This window comes from Elgaria multicarinata, chromosome 17, assembly GCF_023053635.1.
Source record: "Elgaria multicarinata webbii isolate HBS135686 ecotype San Diego chromosome 17, rElgMul1.1.pri, whole genome shotgun sequence".
Classification (NCBI taxonomy): domain Eukaryota; kingdom Metazoa; phylum Chordata; class Lepidosauria; order Squamata; family Anguidae; genus Elgaria; species Elgaria multicarinata.
The window spans coordinates 28,544,643-28,568,634 of NC_086187.1; the positions used below are offsets into that span (position 1 = coordinate 28,544,643).

General features: G+C 47.7%; 1 protein-coding gene across 4 annotated transcripts in view; it reads left to right on the forward strand.

Annotated features, from left to right (window-relative positions):
- The window catches only part of CLEC16A (C-type lectin domain containing 16A), an 88,753-nt gene that overhangs the window by 35,394 nt on the left and 29,367 nt on the right, over positions 1–23,992 (forward strand). For all 4 annotated transcript variants that reach the window (XR_010026236.1, XM_063143076.1, XM_063143074.1 and 1 more), the window contains 8 exons: positions 1,820–1,929; positions 3,426–3,470; positions 4,851–4,901; positions 6,731–6,859; positions 11,089–11,209; positions 15,296–15,447; positions 17,685–17,889; positions 18,809–18,976. Coding sequence is in view for 3 of the 4 variants with exons in the window: in XM_063143076.1 (XP_062999146.1) it covers positions 1,820–1,929; positions 3,426–3,470; positions 4,851–4,901; positions 6,731–6,859; positions 11,089–11,209; positions 15,296–15,447; positions 17,685–17,889; positions 18,809–18,976 (981 nt within the window). In the remaining variant the exon portion in view is untranslated. The remainder of the gene's footprint in view (positions 1–1,819; positions 1,930–3,425; positions 3,471–4,850; positions 4,902–6,730; positions 6,860–11,088; positions 11,210–15,295; positions 15,448–17,684; positions 17,890–18,808; positions 18,977–23,992) is intronic.

A 23,992-nucleotide genomic window follows, 5' to 3' on the forward strand; every position in this document is an offset into this window, starting at 1 on the left:
TAGTCTCTTAGGCTAGGGCAGGGAAAGAGGGGCGGGGAGAGGAAGACTTCTACCAAGCAGGCTGGTGAGAAGGAACGGAACAATGTTCCTCTCCCACCGGCACACTCGCCTGCATGGAATTCCTGGTCGCCTGTGGTTACCAAGTCACTTGTTAAATCCAAGGCTGGCTAAGGTAGAATTCTATAGGAGTTGAAGTGGCCCAAGGGGGTTGGTTCCAGACGCAGTACATCGGTTACAGAAAATGGGAAGAAGAAGAAGAAGAAGAAGAAGAAGAAGAAGAAGAAGAAGAAGAAGAAGAAGAGCAGCAGCAGCATCGTCACACTAGATTTTCTGAATCCAGTGTTGAGCAAAGAATGGCTGTTGATGCTCTGACTTATCAGGGCCTCTTTACCTCTGGAATATCATAGGCAGGGTGGTGCCCAGCAATCCTGAGAGAAAGCATCAGCTGGCATCAGCTGCAGATTTCGGGTTCCTGGGGATCTCTGCCTTCATTTTCTTAAAAGGCACATTTCCCGTCCTTAGGGTTACCAATACATGCTTGGAAGGATGTGGGTGCGAATGTGTGGTGAAGCCTCCCGTGCCAGGGAACTGCAGTAGGGCGTGGATGGCCTGGGCGCTCCTGGCTCGTCTCCCTGGCTAGCAGCAAGCAACTAAGCAAAATGAAAGGTCATGCAAATGAACTACATTTGCATAATCTGTATAGGCTGTAGCATTGGGGTTGTTACCATGGTGCAGATGTGTTTTTTTTCTTCTAGTTTACTGGTAGCTCAAGGCCTTGCTTGCGTAGGTGATCCACCTAATCCACACTTCACTTCTCGGAGCACGTGAGCACCGAGCACATGAGCACTGATACGAAATTCCCGCCCCTCCTGCAAGGGAGTCATCCAACCCACACAGAGTATATGGGAGCTCTTGCTATTATTATTATTATTATTATTATTATTATTATTATTATTATTATTATTATTAGTATCCTGCCTTTTGCCCAATGCTGGGCCTCAAGGCGGCCTTACAAAGTTTAAAACATACATTTGGGGGGGGGAACCACAAACGTTTAAAATACACAACAAAATTATAATACATTAACATAAATGGAGGACCAAATTACTCTCCAAAGGCCTGCTGGAACAAACAAGTTTTTGCCTGCTTCCGAAAGCCCATCAAGGAGGGAGCCAGGGAAGAGCGTTCCAGAGCACCGGAGCAGCCACCGAGAAGGCCCTCTCCCGTGTTCCCACCAAGCGCGCCTGTGAAGATGGTGGGACTGAACGAAGGGCTTCTCCAGAAGATCTCTTCTAATTATGGCATAGAATACGGACGTTTCGATTTGCCCAGGCATTTCAGTGTTTTTAATTATTAATTCTTCATCAGATCTGCTGCTGCTTTCTGGGTTTTGGGAGCCCTAAATTCTATGCTGTTTTAGCGTGGGCTGTTGCTTTTTTACTTGTTTTGAAAATGGTGAAGAACGGGGAGGTGAGATATAAAGCCCTTAAATACACAAGATTGCCAGTGTGTTCTGCCCGGTAGCAAGGGCAGCCGTTGAAGCCTGGGCCAAATTGCGGCTTTGTTTTGGATGCCCTTGGGGCCCTTCTGTGGAAAACGGCAATCGCAGTGACCTTCCCAGTTCTCTTCCCTGTTCCAGTGTTCAAGGGCAATTGGCTGTCAGTACTTTAACTTGCCCATCGCTTGGGTCCTTGAACATGCTTGGAACAGATGATAAACCACGGCTCCTGGAATATTGTTAAAAAATAAAATTGCAACACTGCAGTCAGCTTTATTCTAACTCTTTCCTCCATCCCCCCCCCCCCGCTCTTTTTTACAGATGGCAAAATCCGTTTAGCTACATTAGACCTCGGCTGTCTGCTGTTGAAGCAGCTGGTGATGTCCAAACATGGTAGCATTATCAAAGATGTTCACTTTGCCTGTTTGGAAGTGAGTGTTTGTCCTTCCCCTGTTACCGTTCTGTGTGTACTCTTGCTGTGATGATTACTGTCAGGGTCCCCCAATTGCTGGTCCAGAGTGGTTTGTGTGACTTCATTAGTGGTCATACGAAGAGCCCTGCTGGATCAGACCAAGGGTCCATCTAGTCCAGCACACAGTGGCCAAACAGCCGTCGACCAGCGACCAACGAAGAAGGACACAGTGCAACAGCACCCTCCCACCCATGTTCCCCAGCAACTGGCAGGCCTTCTGCCTCGGATACTGGAGGTAGCACACAACCATCAGGACTAACAACCATTGATATGGCTTTCTCCTCCTCCAGGAATTTCTCCAACCCCCTTTTAAGGCCATCCGGATTGGTGGCCATCGCTACATCTTGTGGTAGTGAGTTCCATAATTCAACTATGCACTCTGTGAAGAAGTGCTTCCTTTTATTTGTCCTGAGTCTATTATTTATTTATTTATTTATTTATTTATTTATTAAGCGCCATCAATGTTCATGGCGCTGTACAGAATAAAACAAAACAAGACAATCTGCCATACGGCTTACAATCTAAAATCACAGTAACAGACAGACGGGAGGGAGGGGAAAAACCAACCGGGGTAGAGGACATCCCACCCATCAGCTTCATGGGATGACCCCTTTGGGTTCTAGTATTTTGAGAGAGGGAGAGAAAGTCTCCCTCTCTACCCTCTCCATGCCATGCATAAATTTGTACACCTCTATCATGTCTCCCCTTAGCCTCCTCTCTAAACAGCTGTTGCTTTTGTTCACCTGGAACTTGTACTGCCTGCTAGACTCCCAACTTTTACCCTCAATTTGACTTCTAGAAAGAGCAGGGCTCGGGTTCCAGTTGAGCCGTTTAGAAAGAACCACTAACAAACCACTCCGGGGGCCCTGACATTAATTTTCAGGTCCTTTTAAATAGTGATTTAGAATTGAACTGAGACTCCCTGAATGCCCGTATGGCATTCTGCCACTGAATTGTGGCGCCTTCCTTGGTGAATATCAGAACTTTCCCCTGGCTGCTCATATCCTCTGGCTGCTTGCTGGCCATCTTGCTAGAGCAGGCCACAAATCATAGAATCATAGAATAGCAGAGTTGGAAGGGGCCTACAAGGCCATCGAGTCCAACCCCCTGCTCAGTGCAGGAATCCACCCTAAAGCATCCCCGACAGATGCTTGTCCAGCTGCCTCTTGAAGGCCTCTAGTGTGGGAGCGCCCACAACCTCCCTAGGTAACTGATTCCATTGTCGTACTGCTCTAACAATCAGGAAGTTTTTCCTGATGTCCAGCTGGAATCTAGCTTCCTTTAACTTGAGCCCGTTATTCAGCATGGTGGTGACGATGATAGAGACAGCAGGACATTTAGAGTCTCAACGAAAGTTGCATCTTTCAAAATGACATTGTTTCTGAATAACGGCGAGCCCTTTTTTTCAATATTTGTGCCTTGAACTAGAACTGAAGTGTTTCCTTTTCCTTCCAGGGTGCAAGGGAAGAGAGCGCTCACCTCGTGCGGCGTTTTTATAAGGTATTCCCCAGCTTTAAATTTCCTCCTAATGCAAGAGAAGGCAGAGGGAGCTCACGGGGGCTTCAGCCACCATCTTAAAGCATATTCATGTTCACCTCGTGGGGCACATTTGGGATTTTGAGGGAGGGTCATGGGTGCTCTCACAAAATTTATTTATTTATTTAAAACATTTGTATCCCGCCCTATATCATTAAGATCTCAGGGCGGCATACAGATAAAAGCATACAGTAAAAAACAATAAATATGCACAGTTAAAAACAAATTAAACCATGAACCAAGTTAAAACAATATATAATTTAAAAGCAGTAAAAACAGTTAATGGCTGCCGTAGGAGGGTTGCTCATTTATGAAACAGCTGGTCACAAAACGCTCACTTCCCAGAAGGCAAATGGGTGAGATTAAAAGAAAAAGAACTTGCCCAAGACTATTTAACTACAAGACAGAGGTGAGGTCTGAGCTCCAAAACATAAAACGACCCTTTTGAACCTAAATAAAGATGTTGTTGGAATGCAGCACTTTGCTTCGTGAAGTCCCTCATCTGTAGCAATGCCAGTTGCCCAGTTAATTTTGTGTTTAAAAAAACACTTAAATCAATAAAACTAAGGTGAAGAGGGTCTGGGAGTCTGCTAGGTGTCCACACCCTGGGGAGGCCAGCTTTACGCGATCCTCGAAGAAGAGCTGCAATGGAGTGCTAGGCCCGGGGATGTCTTTTCCTGGTTGGATGGAACAGGACCAGTGCTGCGACTCACCCGACAAGGGCATGTTTGGTGCTTTTCCCAGATCCCCGGCTTGGGAAATTCAGGGCCAGCGAGCCACATACGATCAACTAGCGCCATCTCCGCAGCTCTTGAGAATTCTCTGTCGGGCTGCCTTTTGCAGTCTTCTCGGAAACCTCAGTCAGTACAGACCCCCAGCTGCTAGGTGACTAGCTTGGATTAGTAACAGGGAACAGACCACGCCAGTCCTCCAACGGCGACATTTGGCTCTTGTTGCATTTCTGGGCACGTGCTGCTGGATCACCTTTGAAAGCCCTCCACGATAGGGACCTGGGGGACGGAAGGACTGCCTTCTGCCACGTAACCCTGCCTGGGTCCTGTGGAGGCCCTCCTCTGCCCAGCCCTCCTACTTTAGGCAGGTAACAGCCCGGGATTGTGGCCTTAAGCACGTGCCTTGAGGGTGAAACAAACAGCTGTCACCTTATCCAAAGGACTCGGATCTCTGAGTACTGTTCTTTCCCAATTTGGTCAGAAGACTAGAATGTACATTGAGGGGGGGGGGGAGTAGCACTGCTCTAAGGCCCCCCTTTTACTGAGAGAGCTTTTACCGGCATAAGAATGTTTTCGGAGGGGGAAAATGCAATTCTTTTGTTGTTCTTTGAAGGGAGACGAAATTTTTCTGGATATGTTTGAAGACGAATACAGAAGTATGACTGTAAGTAAATTAGTAAATGGCCAGTTGGATGGAGTGGGGGGACACAGGAATATGAATGGGATTCCTCTTGAATTGCCCTAGCTTATTTAAACACACACACACACGTTCAAGGGTAGATTGTGTATGTGTGTATAAAACACACTCAAGTCCTAAACATTTATGCATCATCTTACCCAAATTCCACAGTATTTGCTAATTGCATGAGAAACTATTATGAACGTAATGGAATGTCAAGGAAGTGGGAAATGTGGGGAACTGTTACTCGTTGCAGTCTGACCTTATACGGTTTGTGAGATAGGAAGAGTTCTAAATATGCAACATTCAGAGCACAGTCCTCCGTGTCTTTAGACAGAAAGAAATCCTGCAACTCCCAGCAATCCATCCATCCATAGGATTGGGCCCTTAGTTGCTTAAAATAAGCTCCAGGGCAAAAATCCAGATGTTGGGTGATATCCACAGAGTTGTGTAACGGGATCCATGCTTCAAAAGGTAGCTTTGAGCTTGTGTTTGTCAAACAGCCGTGCCTTCGCATGCCACCTGGAAAGCCACTTTTGAAACCAAGGGATTTTGAAACGCAGTTTGCCCTGTGCCATTAGGTGCCTGCTATTCAAATTTTAAATCTAAAGTCCCACTTGGCACATCCACTTCCCATAACCCCTGACCACTGCCCATCCTGCCTGGGCCTGATGGATCGCAATTGGATTTGAAGTCCTTCCGTTGAGTTCAAATGTGCATTTTGATGCCCCAAGACCAGGTCTCTTCTTCTGTTTAATGCAGTGCGCTGGCAAAGGCTTCTTCTCTGGAAGTTAATTCTATCATGTCATTCAAGATTTATTATTGAAGAAACTTACCCAGAGACAGTTAGATCCTATATTAGCAGAAAGGTTTGACTAGTCACAAAACAATCCCGTAACGGTTAGGGTTCATGTCGTGCACCTAATAAATAAAACATAGCGTTTTGTTTAAAAAATATAAGGGCATTTCAGTTTGATTGCAAAACGTTAATTGTTAATTGCCTTTCTGCAGGAAGGGTGGGAGAACAGTATTCAAAGTGACATAGGAAAATATACTGAACCGACAAAAGTTTAAAAATCTTTGCATAAAATAAACAATTCAGCGAAGCACGTTGGAAAGCCCGATGGTGGGAGTGCTTGTGCTGGAGGGGAGGGAGAGGGGGTGCGGGGGGAGTTTCAGGTGTTGGCAGAAGCAGAGCAAGGATGGATCTAAGAGCAGAGGACGTGCCCTGAGGCTGGATCAGACCGAGGGTCCATCTAGTCCATCTCTCTGTTCACACAGGGGCCAACCAGCCATCGGCCAGGGATGAACAAGCAGGACATGGTGCAACAGCACCCTCCCACCCATGTTCCCCAGCAACTGACGCACACAGGCTTACTGCCTCAGATACTGGAGGTAGCACATAGCCATCAGGACTCGTAGCCAGGAAATTGTCTACCCCCTTTTAAAGCCATCCAAATTGGTGGCCATCGCTACCAATTCCAGAATTTAACTATGCGCCGTGTGAAGGAGCCCTTCCTTTTACCTGTCCTGGGTCTTCCACCAGTCAAGGGAGAACCCTGTTCCGCATCCCTATTAAGCTCAGTTCTGAGAAGTTGGGGGCAGGGAGGGAGGATGCGCAAAGCGTCACGGGGTCGTAAGGAGCCCCGGCCACAAAGCCACCGGGAACATGGGTCTGCCTCCTTGCTTCCGGAGGTGGGGGGTCAGTCTTGTTGGCTTTGCAGCCCCCATTCACATTCTGGGGGGATGTGCTGCTTTTGTAGGCTGAGTGTGGAATGGCGCCGCACACTGAGTGTGAACTCTTCCTTCCCCAGCTTAAGCCCATGAATGTGGAGTACTTGATGATGGATGCCTCCATTCTGCTGCCACCGACAGGGACGCCCCTCACCGGGATCGATTTCGTGAAGAGGCTGCCCTGTGGAGATGTGGAAAGAACGCGGAGGGTGCGTATGGCTTCCGTTTCCTTTGTGCCTTCTCTGCTTTTACCAAGCCCTCCCTCAAAAGAGCTCAGGCTGGTGGACGTGGTGGCCTTTCTCCCCGTAGCAGCTGACTTGGGCTCTGCGTCTCGGCAGCAAGCCTGGATCCCTTTCTTTCTCTGGGAGTTTTTGCCAGAGACGGTTCGGAGGAGAGGCAGGCTGGCATCAGTCGCAGCGGTAGTGCCTTGGGGTCAGAGCAGAGCGGTGCTACCTCCAGTATCCGAGGCGGTAAACCTGGGTGCAGCAGTTGCTGGGGGACATGGGAGGGAGGGAAGGTGCTGTTGCAATGTGTCCTGCTTTGTTCATCCCTGGCCGACACCTGGTTGGCCCCTGTGTGAACAGAGCCCTGGATTAGATGGAGCCTTGGTCTGATCCAGCATCAGGGCCCTTCTTATGATCACTTTGATCCATGGCAGGCTTTATACCTACCAAGGGAGTCCCAAATCTGCTACAAAATGGGAGTTACCTAGCCACCTGCACTACATTGGAGTGTGTGTTGGGAATTGGATCAGGATCAACACTAAGATGGACAGTTTCCAAAGAGTTCCGACCACTTTTAGGAGGTCATTCGAGAGACCAGCCACACACACGGAATAAGTGCGTCACTCGTTTTTCCTAGTAGTTTTCTCCCACTTTCCTGACATGCTGCGAATGTGAAGCAAGACCCAGGACTTGCTTTAAAAAAGAAAAGAAAAGGCTTCTCAGTGGAAGATTTAAAGCCGCTTTTGGTCAGTGGAATGTGTGCTCCTGACTGTGAGGCTCCGACTGAGCACGCGAAATAATCTGTACTTAAATAGCTTCCTTTTGGAACCCTTATACTAGGAACCGGGTTTGCTTCCTTCTATACAGAGGATGCAGAGCCGAGGGCCCTCGCTTGATTTCCTTGCACTGATGGTGCGCGCACACCCTCTTATCAGGCAGTCCTTATCCTCTTGGTGTACACAGAACGGCTCTATCTGTGGCAAGGGAGGATGAATATTGTGACGAGATCTCCTGAGCCTTAAGAACATTCTTGGAAATGCCAGCTATCAAGCCGGTCTGCAAGCTCTTCTGTTTATGCCGCTTCATCACTACCGCACAATTCATTATCTCTTATCTCGTTTGTTCGCACACAAGTAAATTTCTAGGAAAGCCAAGGAGCCTTTTTCCTAGAACAGAACTGATTCCTTTTTGAGACTTTTCTGATTAGCTAGAAACATGTAGAGAGGTTTACTTGAAGTCCACAGACGCATCTGCTAATGTGAAGCAAGAACCCAAGGGTGCTTTAAAAAAGCAAATGCTTCTCTTGGCCACAATAAAGGTTTTTTTAATACAGCTGTTGAGTCTTGAACCACGCTTTCTCAGGGTTTTTTTTTAAAGCTAATGTGCTTATCCTTAAAGACAGTTGAAGGAAGACCAGTAGCCTCAAGGTTTCTGTGTCGTCTGCCTTCTCTCCCCAGAAACAAGGGTGGTAGCCCTGTAAAAGCAAAGGCTTCATTCCAAGGAAATGTACTTACAAAACTTTTTAAAATTGTATTTTACATCTCTCTTGTGTGTAGAACGCCACAAACCACATCCCGCTGAATGCATATTGCTTTTTACCAGCTTGGGTGGGTACTCTGGCTGTGCCCTTTCCTAGGGAAAAGTGACCCAGCCACAGTTATTCAGACTGGATTATTGTTCTTTGCTTTATGCAGGGCTGCCTTCGAAAAGGTCTAGGGTATGAAAGTATGTAGGATTAAAAATGCAGTCACCAAATTGCTAGCTGGGGTCAGCTGCAAAAAATGGACACCCACAATTCTAAAAGCACTTTGTTGGCTAGCAATTTGTTTCCAGGCCTGGCTCAAAATGCTGGTGCTGAGCTCCAGAGTCCTAAACAGTTTAAACGAAGGCCACTTTCCCCTGTATGAACCTAGCCATAGCTTGGCTCAGCAATACTACAAACGAGAAATATCTTGGAATTGTTGTAGATCACAAGCTGAATATGAGCCAACAGTGAGATAGGGCTGCAAGAAAGGCCAATGCTATTTTGGGATGCATTAATAGAAGTATAGCTTCCAAATCACCTGAGGTCCTGGTTCCTCTCTATTCAGCCCTGGTTAGGCCTCATCTAGAGTATTGTGTCCAGTTCTGGGCTCCACAATTCAAGAAGGATGCAGACAAGCTGGAGCGTGTTCAGAGGAGGGCAACCAGGATGATCAGGGGTCTGGAAACAAAGCCCTATGAAGAGAGACTGCAAGAACTGGGCAAGTTTAGCCTGGAGAAGAGAAGATTGAGGGGAGACATGAGAGCACTCTTCAAATACTTAAAAGGTTGTCACACAGAGGAGGGCCAGGATCTTTTCTCGATCCTCCCAGAGTGCAGGACACGGAATAACAGGCTCAAGTTAAAGGAAGCCAGATTCCAGCTGGACATCAGGGAAAACTTCCTGTTAGAGCAGTATGACAATGGAACCCATGACCTAGGGAGGTTGTGGGCTCTTCTTCCATCCTAGAGGCCTTCAAGAGGCAGCTGGACAGCCATCTGTCAGGGATGCTTTAGGGTGGATTCCTGCATTGAGCAGGGGGTTGGACTCGATGGCCTTGTAGGCCCCTTCCAACTCTGCTATTCTATGATTCTGTGATTCAAAATTTGAAATGCAGCACAGGGTTATGCACGGCAGGGCCTTCTCAGCAGCTGCACCATGGCTCCGGAACCTTCTCCCAGGAGAAGTCTTCTCCGCGCTCTCCTTGTTGACTTTCTGATGCCTGATTAAACTGACTTGAGTTCAGAAACCTTTGGGGCTTCTCCAGTGGGAGGTGGGTGTCGATTTCACTGTTCCGTTGAACTGTGTTGCGTTGTTTTATTCGGCTTCTCGTTTTCTGTCTGCTGATCTATTTTGTTCTGCAAAAGGGTTGTTATTATTTAATGAATAATATTTGTTGCTTTACTCTTAGTATTGTATGAAACGCTGGCTTTGTTGGTGGCCTAGACCCGAAAGGAAAGATAGAAGATTGTAAGCCTATGCGGCAGGGTCTTGCTATTTACTGTTTTACTCTGTACAGCACCATGTACATTGATGGTGCTATATAAATAATAATAATAATAATAATAATAATAATAATAATAATAATAATAAAAATATTTTAAAATAAATAAATTATGGATATGGATTATGTAAAAATTGCTGGGAGAAGACAGAGGATTGAAAACCTCTCCCTCTGTGCCCAGAGTGGATTGCTGTTACTTATCCTTCATAGTAGAAGGGGGGTGCGCTTCACTTTTAAGCAGCCATGCTCCCCCCCCCTCAAACCCCTCAATTGGGGGACCCTAACATTTTCCCAGACTTGTTCCATCTGGTCCGCCTTCTGCCAGGCTTTCTCTTTGATTCCTGTAGCTGTGTGCACCTGTTCAGCCAAAATACGAAAAGACCTCCCTGCGCAAGAGCGCTCCAGGACACCTGACGGCAACATTTGGCAGTCCCTGGCACGCCCTAAACTCCCAACTGCTTTCCCCTAAGTCTGCCCCTTGGTCCATCTCCTTGTCCTCCTAACAACCCTCCCTTTCACCCCAATGAAAGACATCGTTCTGAAATTTACCTTTGACACGGCTAAAGGAATGGTCCCATGACGCTCCTTTGGGTGACGAGTTTGCTGCTAGGTATTTTTGTGTTCAGTAAAGCTGATATCTAATGAATGGTAGGTTCGTCAGCTGTTGCTCAAAACCAAAGTAAGGAGGAGTATCTCCTTCATGCGTCTTCATCTGTCTGGTTGTACCCTTAAGTGGATAGTATCAGCACCCCACAATTGTGCAAAAGAAAACAAAACCACAATTTTTTGGGAAGGTTTGTGTGTTACGTGCCAAAGGAAAGGAACGAGACAAACACATATGGTGTAAACTGTTCAGATTGTTTTGTTCTTTTTGTAAACTAACCTGGGAATGATTTGAAGAGTGGTATAAAAATACTTCTAGAAAGATGCATTTGGGTTTACAGTCAGTCCAAGATCTGGACATGCTGCTGCCCTATTTCATGTCCACTCCTGCGCTTTTGGTTTTGTACGTGCCTCGTACACTTACTCGAAACGGTGAAAGCAGGAAGAGGAAAACTAGCAGGGGAGGAGGGCAGGGATCCGGTCTTTTCCTTGCGTTGTGCAGAGGGCCGTTCTGTCAACTTCCTTTTTATCAAAAAGCACAAGGGTTGGCATTTTTAACCCTGGTGGACCTTTTCACGTTTTCAGGCCATCCGAGTCTTCTTCATGCTGCGTTCCCTGTCGCTGAATCTCCAGGATGAATTGGAAACTCAGTTGCCTTTGACGCGGGAGGAGGACTTAATTAAGACGGATGACGTCCTGGACTTGAGTGAGTAGTAGCCCAGAGTATCTGCATGGAAAGGTAGACTGGGTTGTATTTTCCAAAGAAGACATTCACGCCATTCATAGCTTGGTGGGGCGGCGTGTGTGTGTGTTAAGAACAAGATAACAAACTGGATCTCTTGGTGGGTTGGTTTGTTTTTACTCCTGCTGGTTTGAGCCTTCCCTTTCTCCCTCAGTCTAGGGTGGGGTGGGGTGGGGAGGCGCGTCAGCAGAACACCTGCACTTCCAAGCAGGTGAGCCATTGTGGAGGTGTCCATAATGTGCAGGATCCCAGTGTTTTCAGGTGAGGGACAGCTGGCTTGTAGAACAGCCTCCGCCCAGCCCGGTGCCCTTCCTCCCTGGCTGGGGCACGCTGTGCGTTGTAGTCCAACACATCTGGAGGGCCCCAGGTTGGGGAAGGCTGCTGTAGAAGAAGAGACGTGTGAGTTCTGGAACCGTAGGGCAAGAGTGGTTCTGGGGGATCTGTTTTTCTTTAGCAAATGGGCAAGTAGAGCAATGTGGCGTGTGTGTGTGTGTGTGTGTCTTAATTTTTGTTTGTTTTCCTGTTTGGATGAGGGTAATAATAATAATAATAAAAAAAAACACCAGTTGCCACAGTAACATTAACTGGAAGTCACGAATCCCAAAATAGCCGCATCATGTTCTGGTAAAGCCTCACCCCTTCGTTAAGAAAATGAATGGTATATGCTAGGAAGTGTAGTGCCTTGGCGCACACGATACACATTAATCGAAAATGTCGGTCATGATTACTGTAAGAATTTCAAAGAATTTATCTCACGGCAACGCATGTTCCAGGCAGTTGAGCTTGGCAGTCAGGTCATTCGACCCTGGGCTCTTCACGCCCGCCAGGTCAAGCTACTCCGGCTGGAACAAACGGTCTCAATTCTCCCCCCCCCCCGCCCCCACTTCCATATGCAGCCTTCATTATCTCGCCACGAAGGCTTCTGAAAGAGGCATCCACTGATCACAAACTTTTCCTCTCCCCCATCTAGGTTGGCAACTGCAAGGCCAGCTGGTATTTCTTAGGGAAGTAGATTTGGCCTTGGGGGCGTTCAGTTGCTGACCCCAACACTTCACAGTTCATAGAATTAGCCGTCCCGGGCACAAAATCTGAAGCACACCCAAGCTTGACACAGAGGGCTGCTAGTGCTGTATGTCGTAGCCGCTGGGTGTTGGGTTGCGCCGGAGTCACTCCTTGGTTTGTGATGTGTGGCATCAGTCCCGCGCGCCGCCTCCTCAGTTGGTACAAGAAGTGGTGGCCGCGTCAGGCTGTTCAATTGCAGTTCAGGGAACAGGCAGTAACTTTGGTTGGTGGCCCAGCTACGCCCCTATCTGGACAGGGATAACCTAGCTTCAGTTGTCCATACTCTGGTAACCTCCAAGTTAGATTACTGCAATGCCCTCTACATGGGGCAGCCTTTGAAGACGGTCCGGAAGCTGCAGCTTGTGCAAAATGCGGCGGCCAGATTGATAGCTGGAACAGGGAGGTTTGAGCATATAACACCAATTCTGGCCCGCTTGCATTGGCTGCCTATATGTTTCCGAGCCCAATTCAAGGTGCTGTTTTTAACCTATAAAGCCTTAGATGGCTTGGGACCACAATACCTGATGGAACGCCTCTCCCGACATGAACCTACCCGTACACTGCGCTCAACATCTAAGGTCCTCCTCTGAGTGCCTACTCCGAGGGAAGCTCGGAGGATGGCAACAAGGCAGAGGGCCTTCTCAGTGGTGGCCCCCCCTGTGGAATGATCTTCCCGATGAGGCTCGCCTGGCGCCAACGTTGTTATCTTTTCGGCGCCAGGTCAAGACTTTCCTCTTCTCCCAGGCATTTTAACAGCATTTAACAACGTTAAGTTTGTTTTTAATGGACCCCAGAATTGTTGTTTTTAAATGGATACTGTTGTTTTTATACTGTTTTTATGTTTTTTTAATTTTTGTATACTTTTAATGTTTACTATTTTTAATTGTTGTAAACCGCCCAGAGAGCTTCGGCTGTGGGGCGGTATATAAATGTAATAAAATAAAATAAAATAAAATAAATAAATAAAAGTCTGCCAGATCACCAGTTGCCCAACTTCTAAGGAACCCAGGAGCATTTCTTGTGCCGTCCTAGGAATCACGTTTGCTTGCTCTAGTCCTGGCCCTGTCAGGAAACAGCTTCCCGATGCAGATTTTAAGTAAGCAGCTTGTAAACTAACTGGAAATGCGATTATAATGTATCTGTCAGGTATTTTATATGGATGTCCTTAAAGCAAAGCAAATTGCAGTATTCTTTTTTGGCTTTCAAATGGAATGATGTCGTCGTTTCCTGCATATTGATTGATTGGTACCTGCCTCCCCCACTCTGCCTTTTTTCTTTCTTTCTTTCTTTCTTTCTTTCTTTCTTTCTTTCTTTCAGTAATGCTCATTGATGTGGTTTAATGTCTATTCCTGTAACCTTCCTCTGTTTTATAGAACAGTCACAATTGAGCTACGGTGCATTAAAGTGCATTTTGCAGTTCAGTTTTCCAGCGTCTCTTGTCTAAACACACAAACGGTTCCCCCAGCAATGATCTGTTTGCAATGGCAAAGATTAAGTATCAGATTGGTTACTTTTCCTGGAAATCCAAATTATTTATAGTCTGTAGAGACTAGCCACTTTTCCCCACTGAGATTTTGCTGTAGGCCTAGATATATTCTGTGTGTGTGTGTGTGTGTGTGTGAGAGAGAGAGAGAGAGAGAGAGAGGACTTTTTTCAAATTATGTGTGGACTAGCTTACCCTTAGATGAAGACTGAGATTGTTACTGTGCTCTTGCTGCTTACCGGTACACCTAGGGGTGACCACATCACACCAGTCTTAAAATCTCTTCACTGGCTGCCAATTAGTTTCCGGGCGAAGTATAAAGTGTTGGTTATCACCTTTAAAGCCCTACATGGTTTGGGTCCAGGCTAGCTGCGGGATTGCCTTCTCCCGTACAATCCGCCCCGCACACTCAGGTCCTCTGGGAAGAACTTACTCCAGCCAACAAAAACAAGGCTGGCAACTATTACCCAGAGGACCTTTTCTTCTGCCGCTCCCAGTTTGTGGAATGGCTTGCCGGGAGAGATTCGTCAACTTAACAGTCTTCCGGAATTTAAGAAAGCCGTAAAGACTGATCTCTTCCGGCAGGCCGACCCAGTGGAATTTTAAGATGCCTTTTTAATAATGTGCTGCTTTTAATAATGTATTAGTTTTAAATGTTTTAAATAGTTATATGTGTTTTATGGGGTCTGTATTTGTGTTGTACCCTGCCTCGATCCAGAGGGAGAGGTGGGTAACATATTATTATTATTATTATTATTATTATTATTATTATTATTATTATTATTATTCCAACCGAAAATGTTTCTACTGTACATGTACATGTACTGTATATGTACATGTACAACTTTATTAGATTGTAAGCCTATGCGGCAGGGTCTTGCTATTTACTGTGTAATTTGTACAGCACCATGTACATTGATGGTGCTATATAAATAAATAATAATAATAATAATAATAATAATAATAATAATAATAATAATAATGCAGAGAGTATTGACTGTCGCTCTGAGCTCCAGACATTCCCGAGCCAGGAACAGAATTGGGCGGCTTTCTTCCTCCAAGGAAATGGGCATACACCTTATTTGTAGTGCAGTGTCCAAAGTGGTTCCACATTTGGCACGTAGCATGCCTCTCCTGGATAAGGGCTGGGGGGGGGGAGCAGTAGCACCCCCCACTTTAGAATGGGCAGAAGGGGTTCAGAACCTAACAAGTTACAGCCCATGTGAAATGCACTCAAATGCAGGCAGCCCCCCTTCTGGGCCAGCTGTCTGCTCAGGTTGCCACAGCTGGGCCGTCACGCATCAGGGGCTTCTTCTCAGACTTGCAGTAGGGAATGTAGCAAGGCAAAATGCACCCAACAAATTGGCATAAGCATCTGCAAAGGTGAAATGATGCCAACTCAGGCTGCCTTTTGAAAGGTTCATCTCTGAGGAAAGCGCAGGATGACCTCGGGGCCCATCCTTCCTCCCCCCCTTCATCTGCCTCCCCTTCCTCTTCTGCTTCAGATAACAGTGATTTGATTGCCTGCACGGTGATCACAAAAGACAGCGGTCAGGTCCAGAGGTTTCTGGCTGTGGACATTTACCAGATGAGTTTGGTGGAGCCAGACGTTGCCCGACTAGGCTGGGGAGTCGTTAAATTTGCAGGTCTTCTCCAGGTGAGTGCGAAGATAGTAAGACCAGCAGTTGGCCTCGGTTGCCCTTGGGCAATGAGGGCAGGAGCCCAGGGTGGCTTTGAAACAAGGCCCTTCCGTAGTCCCCTTGGGGAGCAGGGCTTGCCTTCCAGCACTGAGGCGTGAGCCTTCTGCTGCCAAGGGTGAGAGCGGCTGCCAAGCCTTGATGTTTTTCCGCCAGCAAGGAAGAGCAACTTCTGAATGGTTTACGATGGCTTACTTTCAGTGGGGCTTTGTGTACTGTTAAGACTATGTTTCCTTTTTGAGAATGTATGTTTTCAGGCCATACGGAAGCCCTGTTACTGCATCAGGAGAAAACTCCTATTCCTCTCACTTTTCCTCCGTTCCCCATTAGCGTCATTACCTGAGCCCCCTCCTCCCATTCCGGCGATTGGCACGGACTCTGGCCCGTTGAAGAAACCCCCCCCCCTTTCCCTTGTGGGTTGAGCTATGACTAACTTTCTGGAGGCGGTGTGATTGCCAAGGAGCCACTGGAGTTCCCTGCCAGAATGCACCGCAGCGGCTGAGAATCTGACCCCTTAACGTCATGATTAAGCGGATCCCAAAGCTCCGGCCTCCGTCGCTCACAACATCATTAGCCGGGCTCCGCCTTGGAGTGAGCTCTGCACAGGGAATCCGTAGGAACCCCCGGCAGACTGGGCTGGTGTTCAGCTATTGTTGGGGAAGTGAGCGAGGGCTTTGGAGGGAGACCGTCCGGGTAGAACCTCAGCGTCCGCAGTGACTGTATCACTGGCCGGCTTTTGGCTGATCTCCCCAGGTTTCGGCACTTAAAAAGTGAAGCTGCCTTGCCCCAATTCAGATGGTTCATCCCTCTGGCCCAGTATTGCCTTTGACTAGCCATGGCTGCCCAGGTTCTCGTGCCTTTCGTGGCCCCTGCAGCTTGAAATCCTTCTAGTGGAGGTGCCAGGACCTGAGCTTCTGCAGGTAGAGCAGGTGCTCCGCTCCTGGGCCCCTCCTGCTTCCATTTCCTCTTCGATTGGCCGTATTCCCACGTAACAGTCAGCGAGGTGGCTTGGCTCTCCTCCGAATGAGCCCTGTGCGGCTGCACACAGCAGCCTCTCGGCTTCTGCTTGGCTCCTTCCTTCATGCAAGCGGGAAAAACTAACCAGGAAGCATTAGCTTATCGTGATCTCGACGCCGGGCTTCTGATTTTCTGCTCCCAAGTGTGCTGGGATTTGTAAGCCCGAATTTGAATGTTGTGATAAACAATTGCTTCCAGGTAAGTTTCTCATAAAGGGAGGAGCGAATGGGCTGCCTTGTGCCCACACGCTGCTTGTTTACAGTAAATGGAGTCGCTGTGCAGCCTGACTCACCATTATGGGGGAGTGTAGCTGCTGTCAGGCTGCCATTTTATTTATTTATTTATTTATTTATTACATTTTGATGCTTGGTGGTCAGAGTGCCTAATCTAAGTCATAGCTCTGTACAACATAGGGAACCACCTTACGTAACGCTAACCTTTGGTTTATTTAACGCGTGGTTTGCTGCCCTACCCAGGACTTATCAGGCAGATGATCTAAAAACTGTGGTTGGTTTTCCCAATCTCCAAATTATTTGTTTCCCTCCTCCTTGGCCTGTTCCCTCATTTTATCACAGATGCCTTTGCGGCTCTGTACTACTGGCATATACATAGAGCGGCTGGTCTGTTCTATTGCTCCTGCCTGCCACCTCTGTAGCCTGGAGAAACAACCCATCGTTCTGGGTTCACACATAACAACAATCCATGGTTTAAACTATCCAACAACAAATTGTGGGTTCTCTTTCTGGGTTGTTCATAGCCGACAAACCATGGGTGAATTCTGGGTTGTCATGCTGTGTGAACTAGCTGCCATAAATATGGTTTCCTAGTGCAGGTAGTTCACACAGCAAGATAACCAAGAATTCACCAATCCATGGGTTAAATAAATCATGGGTTAGTGTTATGTATGAACCAGGTGACTGACGGGCAGTGGCTGTCCAGGGTTTCAGGCAGGAGTTTTCCCAGCCCTACCTGGAGATGCCGTGGATGAAATTTATTTATTTATTTATTTTTTATTTATTTATTACATTTTTATACCGCCCAATAGCCGAAGCTCTCTGGGCGGTTCACAAAAATTAAAACCATCATAAAAATTGGGGGCCTTCTTTGTGCAAACGGGCTCTTCTGCCCCCGAGCCACGGCCCTTCCTCACCTCTGCTTTTCCCTTCTGCTTTTCCTGCAGGACATGCAGGTGACGGGAGTCGAAGATGACAGCCGGGCCCTGAACATCATCATCCACAAGCCGGCCTCCAGCCCTCATTCCAAGCCCTTCCCCATCCTTCAGGCCACCTTCATTTTTTCGGATCACATTCGTTGTATCATTGCAAAGCAGCGCTTAGCGAAGGGCCGCATCCAGGCTCGGCGAATGAAAATGCAGAGAATAGCAGGTAACTCTCTCCCTCCCTCCCTCCCATTATTATTATTATTATTATTATTATTATTATTATTATTATTATTATTATTTGTATCCCGCCTTTTGCCCAATACACCTTTGCCCAAGACTGCCCAAGGCGGTCTTACAAAGTTTAAAACATACATTGGGGGGAGAGGAACATAAACATTTAAAATACACGACAAAATTATAAGTCATAAACATAGATGGAGGAGGGCCAGATTATTCTCCAAAGGCCTGCTGGGACAAACAAGTTTTAGCCTGCTTCCGAAAGCCCATCAAGGAGGGAGCCAGCCTAGCTTCCCCGGGAAGAGAGTTCCAGAGCACCGGAGCAGCCACCGAGAAGGCCCTCTCCCATGTTCCCACCAAGCGCGCCTGTGAAGATGGTGGGACTGAAAGAAGGGCTTCTCCAGAAGATCATAAAGCACGGCAGGCTCACAAGGGAGAATACGGTCTTTCAAATCACCTGGACCCGAGCCATATAGGATCTGTTTCCCCATCATTTGTAATGTTACATCAGTTTGCATCTTCGTCGCTGAAGGATCCCTTCACGTGGGAGTGAGAGACAAACAGACAAATCCAGGAGAGCCAGATGATGCGAGCATCTAGCCCCGGCCTCTTGGCTCATGTTCACCTTTTTATTCTCCCAGGCCTTTTGAAAGAATGTTTAACTGCTGCTTCAGCATTTTAAAATTCTCTTTTTCCATATTTGGATACTCATCTCTTCTTTTCAAATTATTTTAAACAACACAAAAACAATTGAATGTGTTTTCTCGTGGGTTTTATTGTACTTGTTTTCATTATGTCTGTCCCTCGAAGCGCTTCAGCTCTAGGGTGACTCATAAATTGAGTGAGATGATGATGATGATGATGACGACGAGGAAGACTAAACCATGTGTTTCATTTGAACCCAGCTCTTCTAGACCTTCCCGTCCAGCCTTCCAACGAAGTCATGGGTTTCGGGCACAGCGCTGCTTCTGCGGCTCAGCACCTGCCGTTCCGGTTTTATGACCAGGCCCGACGTGGCAGCTGCGACCCCGCCGTTCAGCGCTCCGTCTTTGCATCCGTCGACAAGGTCCCGGGTAAGCCTCCCCTCTCCCCACTCCCGACCTGCCACGGCACACCTTAGACGAGATCTTGTACCATGAGGTTATTAGCATTGCGGAAGTGGAAAGGGTGTGCCAATGGAAACTGGAGAATCAATTCTTCCTGCTGCTATGTTCATTAAAACATGCTTCGGGTCGTATCCAACCGTACACTAGCAGGGCCCACAGTAGATCCTGCAGTGGTCGAAAACTAGCAAGACGCTTGCTTCTGGAATGGGGCAGAGCAGCAGAGCTTTCAGACAGGAGCTTCCCTGAGCTGTCCCGTGCCAGAGATGACGGCTTCCAGGGCTACTGTCAGAAGTTGCCAGTTCCTGTTGGTGAGTCCTGCCAGTGCAACCGAAATGGCAGGAGTGCCGGGCGGGGCAGTCTTGGGTACTGCCCTTAGTCTTTATTTAGGGTACTTCCAGATGAGTTCTTGGCGACACCGTTGCTCTGCCCCATTCACAGGAGTTTGCATTGGGCCCAGATGTCACGTCTTCTACTTGCAGTCCCCCCCCCACCCCGTGTTTCCCCACCTTTCCTTCCGTCTTTTCCCATTATGCAGAAAATTGGTTAATGTGTGGGGGGGGGAGAATTACTGCACAACATGTTCTGGTTGCTAGCACTAGTCCTGCCTTTGTCTGGAAGCACCCGTGGTGTTCTGGAGTTTCCAAAGAGCTTCACACATTTCCTAATAATCCTTACAGTAGCAATACTCCTCTAAAGTAGGTGAGAATTATCATTCCCATATTTCGGATGGAAAAGTTGTTTAACTTGGAGGTAAGGCTTTCTAGTTTTGTTCTTAGTTTTGTTTCTTGGTTCCTCAACTTACTGGCCTGTATGTGAAGAAAGTAACTTAAAGGGAGCACTTACCCTGGCCTGGGAATGTGAATCTCAGTACCTTACGTAGCTTAAGAACCCACGGTATTAGACGCCCCGCTTCTAGCCATGGGTACATAGAGGGAGCTATGACCCTGACTGTTAGAGCAGTACGACAGTGGAACCAGTTACCTAGGGAGGTTGTGGGCTCTCCCACACTAGAGGCCTTCAAGAGGCAGCTGGACAACCCTCTGTCAGGGATGCTTTAGGGTGGATTCCTGCACTGAGCAGGGGGTTGGACTCGATGGCCTTGTAGGCTCCTTCCAACCCTACTATTCTATGATTCTATGAAGCTGCTTCTTACTTTGCCTGACCATGGGTTGATCTAGCCCGGTATCATAGAATAGCAGAGTTGGAAGGGGCCTACAAAGCCGTCTAGTGTGGGAGAGCCCACAACCTCCCTAGGTAACTGATTCCATTGTTGTACTGCTCTAGCAGTCAGGAAGTTTTTCCTGATGTCCAGCTGGAATCTGGCTTCCTGTCACTTGAGCCCGTTATTCCGTGTCCTGCACTCTGGGAGGATTGAGAAGAGATCCTGGCCCTCCTCTGTGTGACAACCTTTTAAGTATTTGAAGAGTGCTATCATGTCTCCCCTCAATCTTCTCCTCCCCAGGCTAAACATGCCCAGTTTATTTATTTATTTATTTATTTATTTATTTATTTATTACATTTTTATACCGCCCAATAGCCGAAGCTCTCTGGGCGGTTCACAAAAATTAAAATCATCATAAAACAACCAACAAGTTAAAAATACAAATACAAAATACAATATAAAAAGCAGTTCTTTCAGTCTCTCTTCATAGGGCTTTGTTTCCAGACCCCTGATCATCCTGGTTGCCCTCCTCTGAACCCGCTCCAGCTTGTCTGCGTCCTTCTTGAATTGTGGAGCCCAGAACTGGACGCAATACTCTAGATGAGGCCTAACCATATATTCTGCTATGATTGGTCGTGGCTCTCCACGCTTTTTTCCTTTCCACTGCTACCTGATCCTTGAAATGGGAGATGAGCCTGGGACCTTCTGCACGCCAAACAAGGTCTACTATGGAGCTATGATGCCATAACTTTTCTGGATGAAACCTCCCTCCCCTCCCTCCCCCCACCCAGCCCCTCCTCAATTTTCTACCTGTTTTTGGAAACCGCAGTCTCCTTTTGAGTAGTACATAGCACTTCTTGAAATACTTGCATGTTCACTTTTCTCTGTCCTGGCTTATGTTGTTGGTGGCTTATTGAAAGGTGTTTGTTTTTTTCAATATGAGAACTCTCCCCCCCCCCCCCAATATTATACAGTTGATGATACAAAGCTCACGACAATAAGCCTCTATTTCCTGTGGTTCCTTCCTCTCCCCCCTGCCTTTCAAGTCACTGACATGGGTTTTGCATATTTAACAATGTACAGGTATTGCTTTTGTATCTGCTGGTTTGCCTAGTGTGGTGGTGGTGTTTTTAAAAGAAGAGGGGGAAAGCATGGTATATTGCGGGGGAGAAGGAAAGTGAAGTTAAGAAAAGCGAAAAGAAGATAGAAACGAAAATGCTGATGTGCAGGGGCAGGTTGTAGGGGAAAGTGAGGGAGGGGCACATCTCCTACTCCTCGGTCTGCAAAGAGTTCTGTAAATTCTGCCAGGCCTTTTGAAATGCATCTTCCCTTCCTCTCGTTACGTAAACTAGTCGTTTGTGACCTGCGAGCATCAAAGAGGTCTTTCACCCATTGATCCGCATTGGTGGCCTTCCAAATCTGCAGTGTATGATCCACTGGCCAGGAGTGCTGAAAGAGAGTCCCCCGGGGGTGGGGGGTCACTTCTCTCTCGGTGTAGCTTGTTAGCTGCTTTGTGGGAGAAAGTAGGCTAATATGAGTGTCTAGCATGTGATATATGCCCTCGCTAATGTCAGACTTTCAGTTTGCACTTCTGACTTTGCTCCCGGTTTTAGCTAAAGGAGAGTTTAGCTGGTTATGGCAAAGTTTTGGGCGAAAGACTTAAAGGTGTGTGAGAACCGACACAGAACAGGAAGAGACTCTGGGTGTGCTGGGTTTCCTTGAGCTGATAACATCCTTTGGGCCCCGTTTCATTTACATGCAGAGTGTGAATTCGCTGTAGCTACAGTTCGCAGCGTTGCTAACACTTGCACTGTTCTTAAGGAGTCTCTCAACCCCACTAGACGTAACCTTAAAACCCTCTCTTCGGGACGAGCAGGGTGGATTGATTTAAATCGAGGCAATCTGAAGCCAGTTTCCCACTGATGCTTATTCATATATTTCCCAAACAATGGTGTAAACCTGACCGCTAACTCATATTAATATGAAACTAAAGAGAGTAGCATTTGCCCTCTTTCATTCTCGCAAGCGGTCATTGCATCTTTTTGTCACACGGTATCTGTTTTACATGCTTTGCTTCCCCTTTTTAACCTATAGAGAGCGTGACCAGGTTTGCACAATCACCGCAGCCTACCGTGAGTTGGCCACGGTGGATCGCAGCACATGCCAGCTGCTATTTTTAATGCACGAGCGGCGGACGGACACCGTGGCTTGTTGTACCGCAGATGAACCTAGGCATCGTGGGTTATGCGAGGAATGAACAACCCTCACGTAACCCTAGCACAGCCCCTGGTGTGCAAATTCACCGCATTATGTATAGCTTTCCTTGTTACTTTTACTATGAGGTCATTCTATGGCAAAAGCAGCAAGTGAAAGGGTGGTTTAGAAGGGACTCTTCGTCTTTACTGCAAGGGGTCAGGATAAGTTTTTTCTACTTACCCTATTTCTTCGATTCTAAGATGCACTTTTTTCCCCATATAAACGTCTCTAAAAATGGGGTGCGTCTTAGAATCGCGGGTGTGTTTTAGGTGTTTTTTTCTGTTGGTGGTACTGAAATTAGTGTGTGTCTTACAATCGATGGCGTCTTACAATCGAAGAAATACAGTATTTGAGCAATCCTAATACTGTCCCTCTTTGCCTGCTAAAACCACTTCGGAATAAGTGGTAAAATGCATTTATAGGATATTCACCCTGCCAGGGGGCCCAACTTTCCCCCTTGCTGTGTTCACATCCTCAATGGGCGCAGGGCAGAGTGTGCTGTGACCTTTGGGGTGGGCCATGGGTCAAGCCTGATCCACCTCGGGAGAGTCCCTTCTAAACATAGGTTTCAGTTCAGTGCTGGGTAGCAAGCCCAGGTCACTGAAGCATAGGGATGGAGGGTCCAGAGCTGGGAGTGGAAAGGGATGGGCTCGGGTGAGCTCAACTTGAGCTGTGCTCTAGGATGTCAGGGGGAGGACCGCCATGCGCCGTTGACGGCGGTCCGTGCTGCCTCCTCCGCTGCACCTGCAGCAGTGGATGCCCACAAAGTTGCCGCGCGCCAGTTATGAGCCACGGACGTGGGTAGCCTGGGCTGTGTTGAGAGGGTGATGGCTGTATCCGGGCCTGCACGGAGAGGAGACCTCGTCTCAGAACGTGCCCGGTCTCACCATTCCTGAGGTGATGAGGGGGGCTGGCTACACCGGGAGGTTCCGCAGGCCGCTCTCAAGAGGAGGGGCAGGTGCTTCTGGCAGGTTGGGAGGTCAAAGGAGTCAAGAAGAAATCTTCTGATTCAGAAGTTACTGGGAGAGCAGGTAGCTCTGCCCACCGCCAAGGGTGAGAGGATCGCCAGCCCTTCTCCACTCGCAGGCAGCCCACCAGGATGTCACGAGTGCGAAAGACCTGTCTGCCGCTGGCAACCTGACGCCTGCGTTTCTGGGCCGTGGGTTTAAATTGTTCTCTCTGCCAATTTTTAATGGACTGATCTTTGCTCTAGACAAGTCTAGAGTTTTATTGGAGGGGCCCGTGCGCACTGAGGTGTCCCCCCGGCACGGCTGGAGAGGCAGAGCCACCTTTGTAGCACAGCAAAAAAGGCCTAGTGGTGATGGCGGTGCTTTTTGAATGCCCTGTTAAGGGGCCCACTTCCAAGACTTGCTTGAAAGGGAGGGGCATCATCAAACCTGGGGGCCGCGTTACTGGCAAGAGGTATTCAGGGGACAAATACGGGTGTGCACGTGGCAGGCTGAGTGGTCAGTCTGGGAATGGGCTCGGCCGTGACGTGGCGGGCCCACGGGGCAAGTGCAGGAAATGGTGCCAGGTGCAAAATCCAGCTTCAGTTTTTAAAAGAG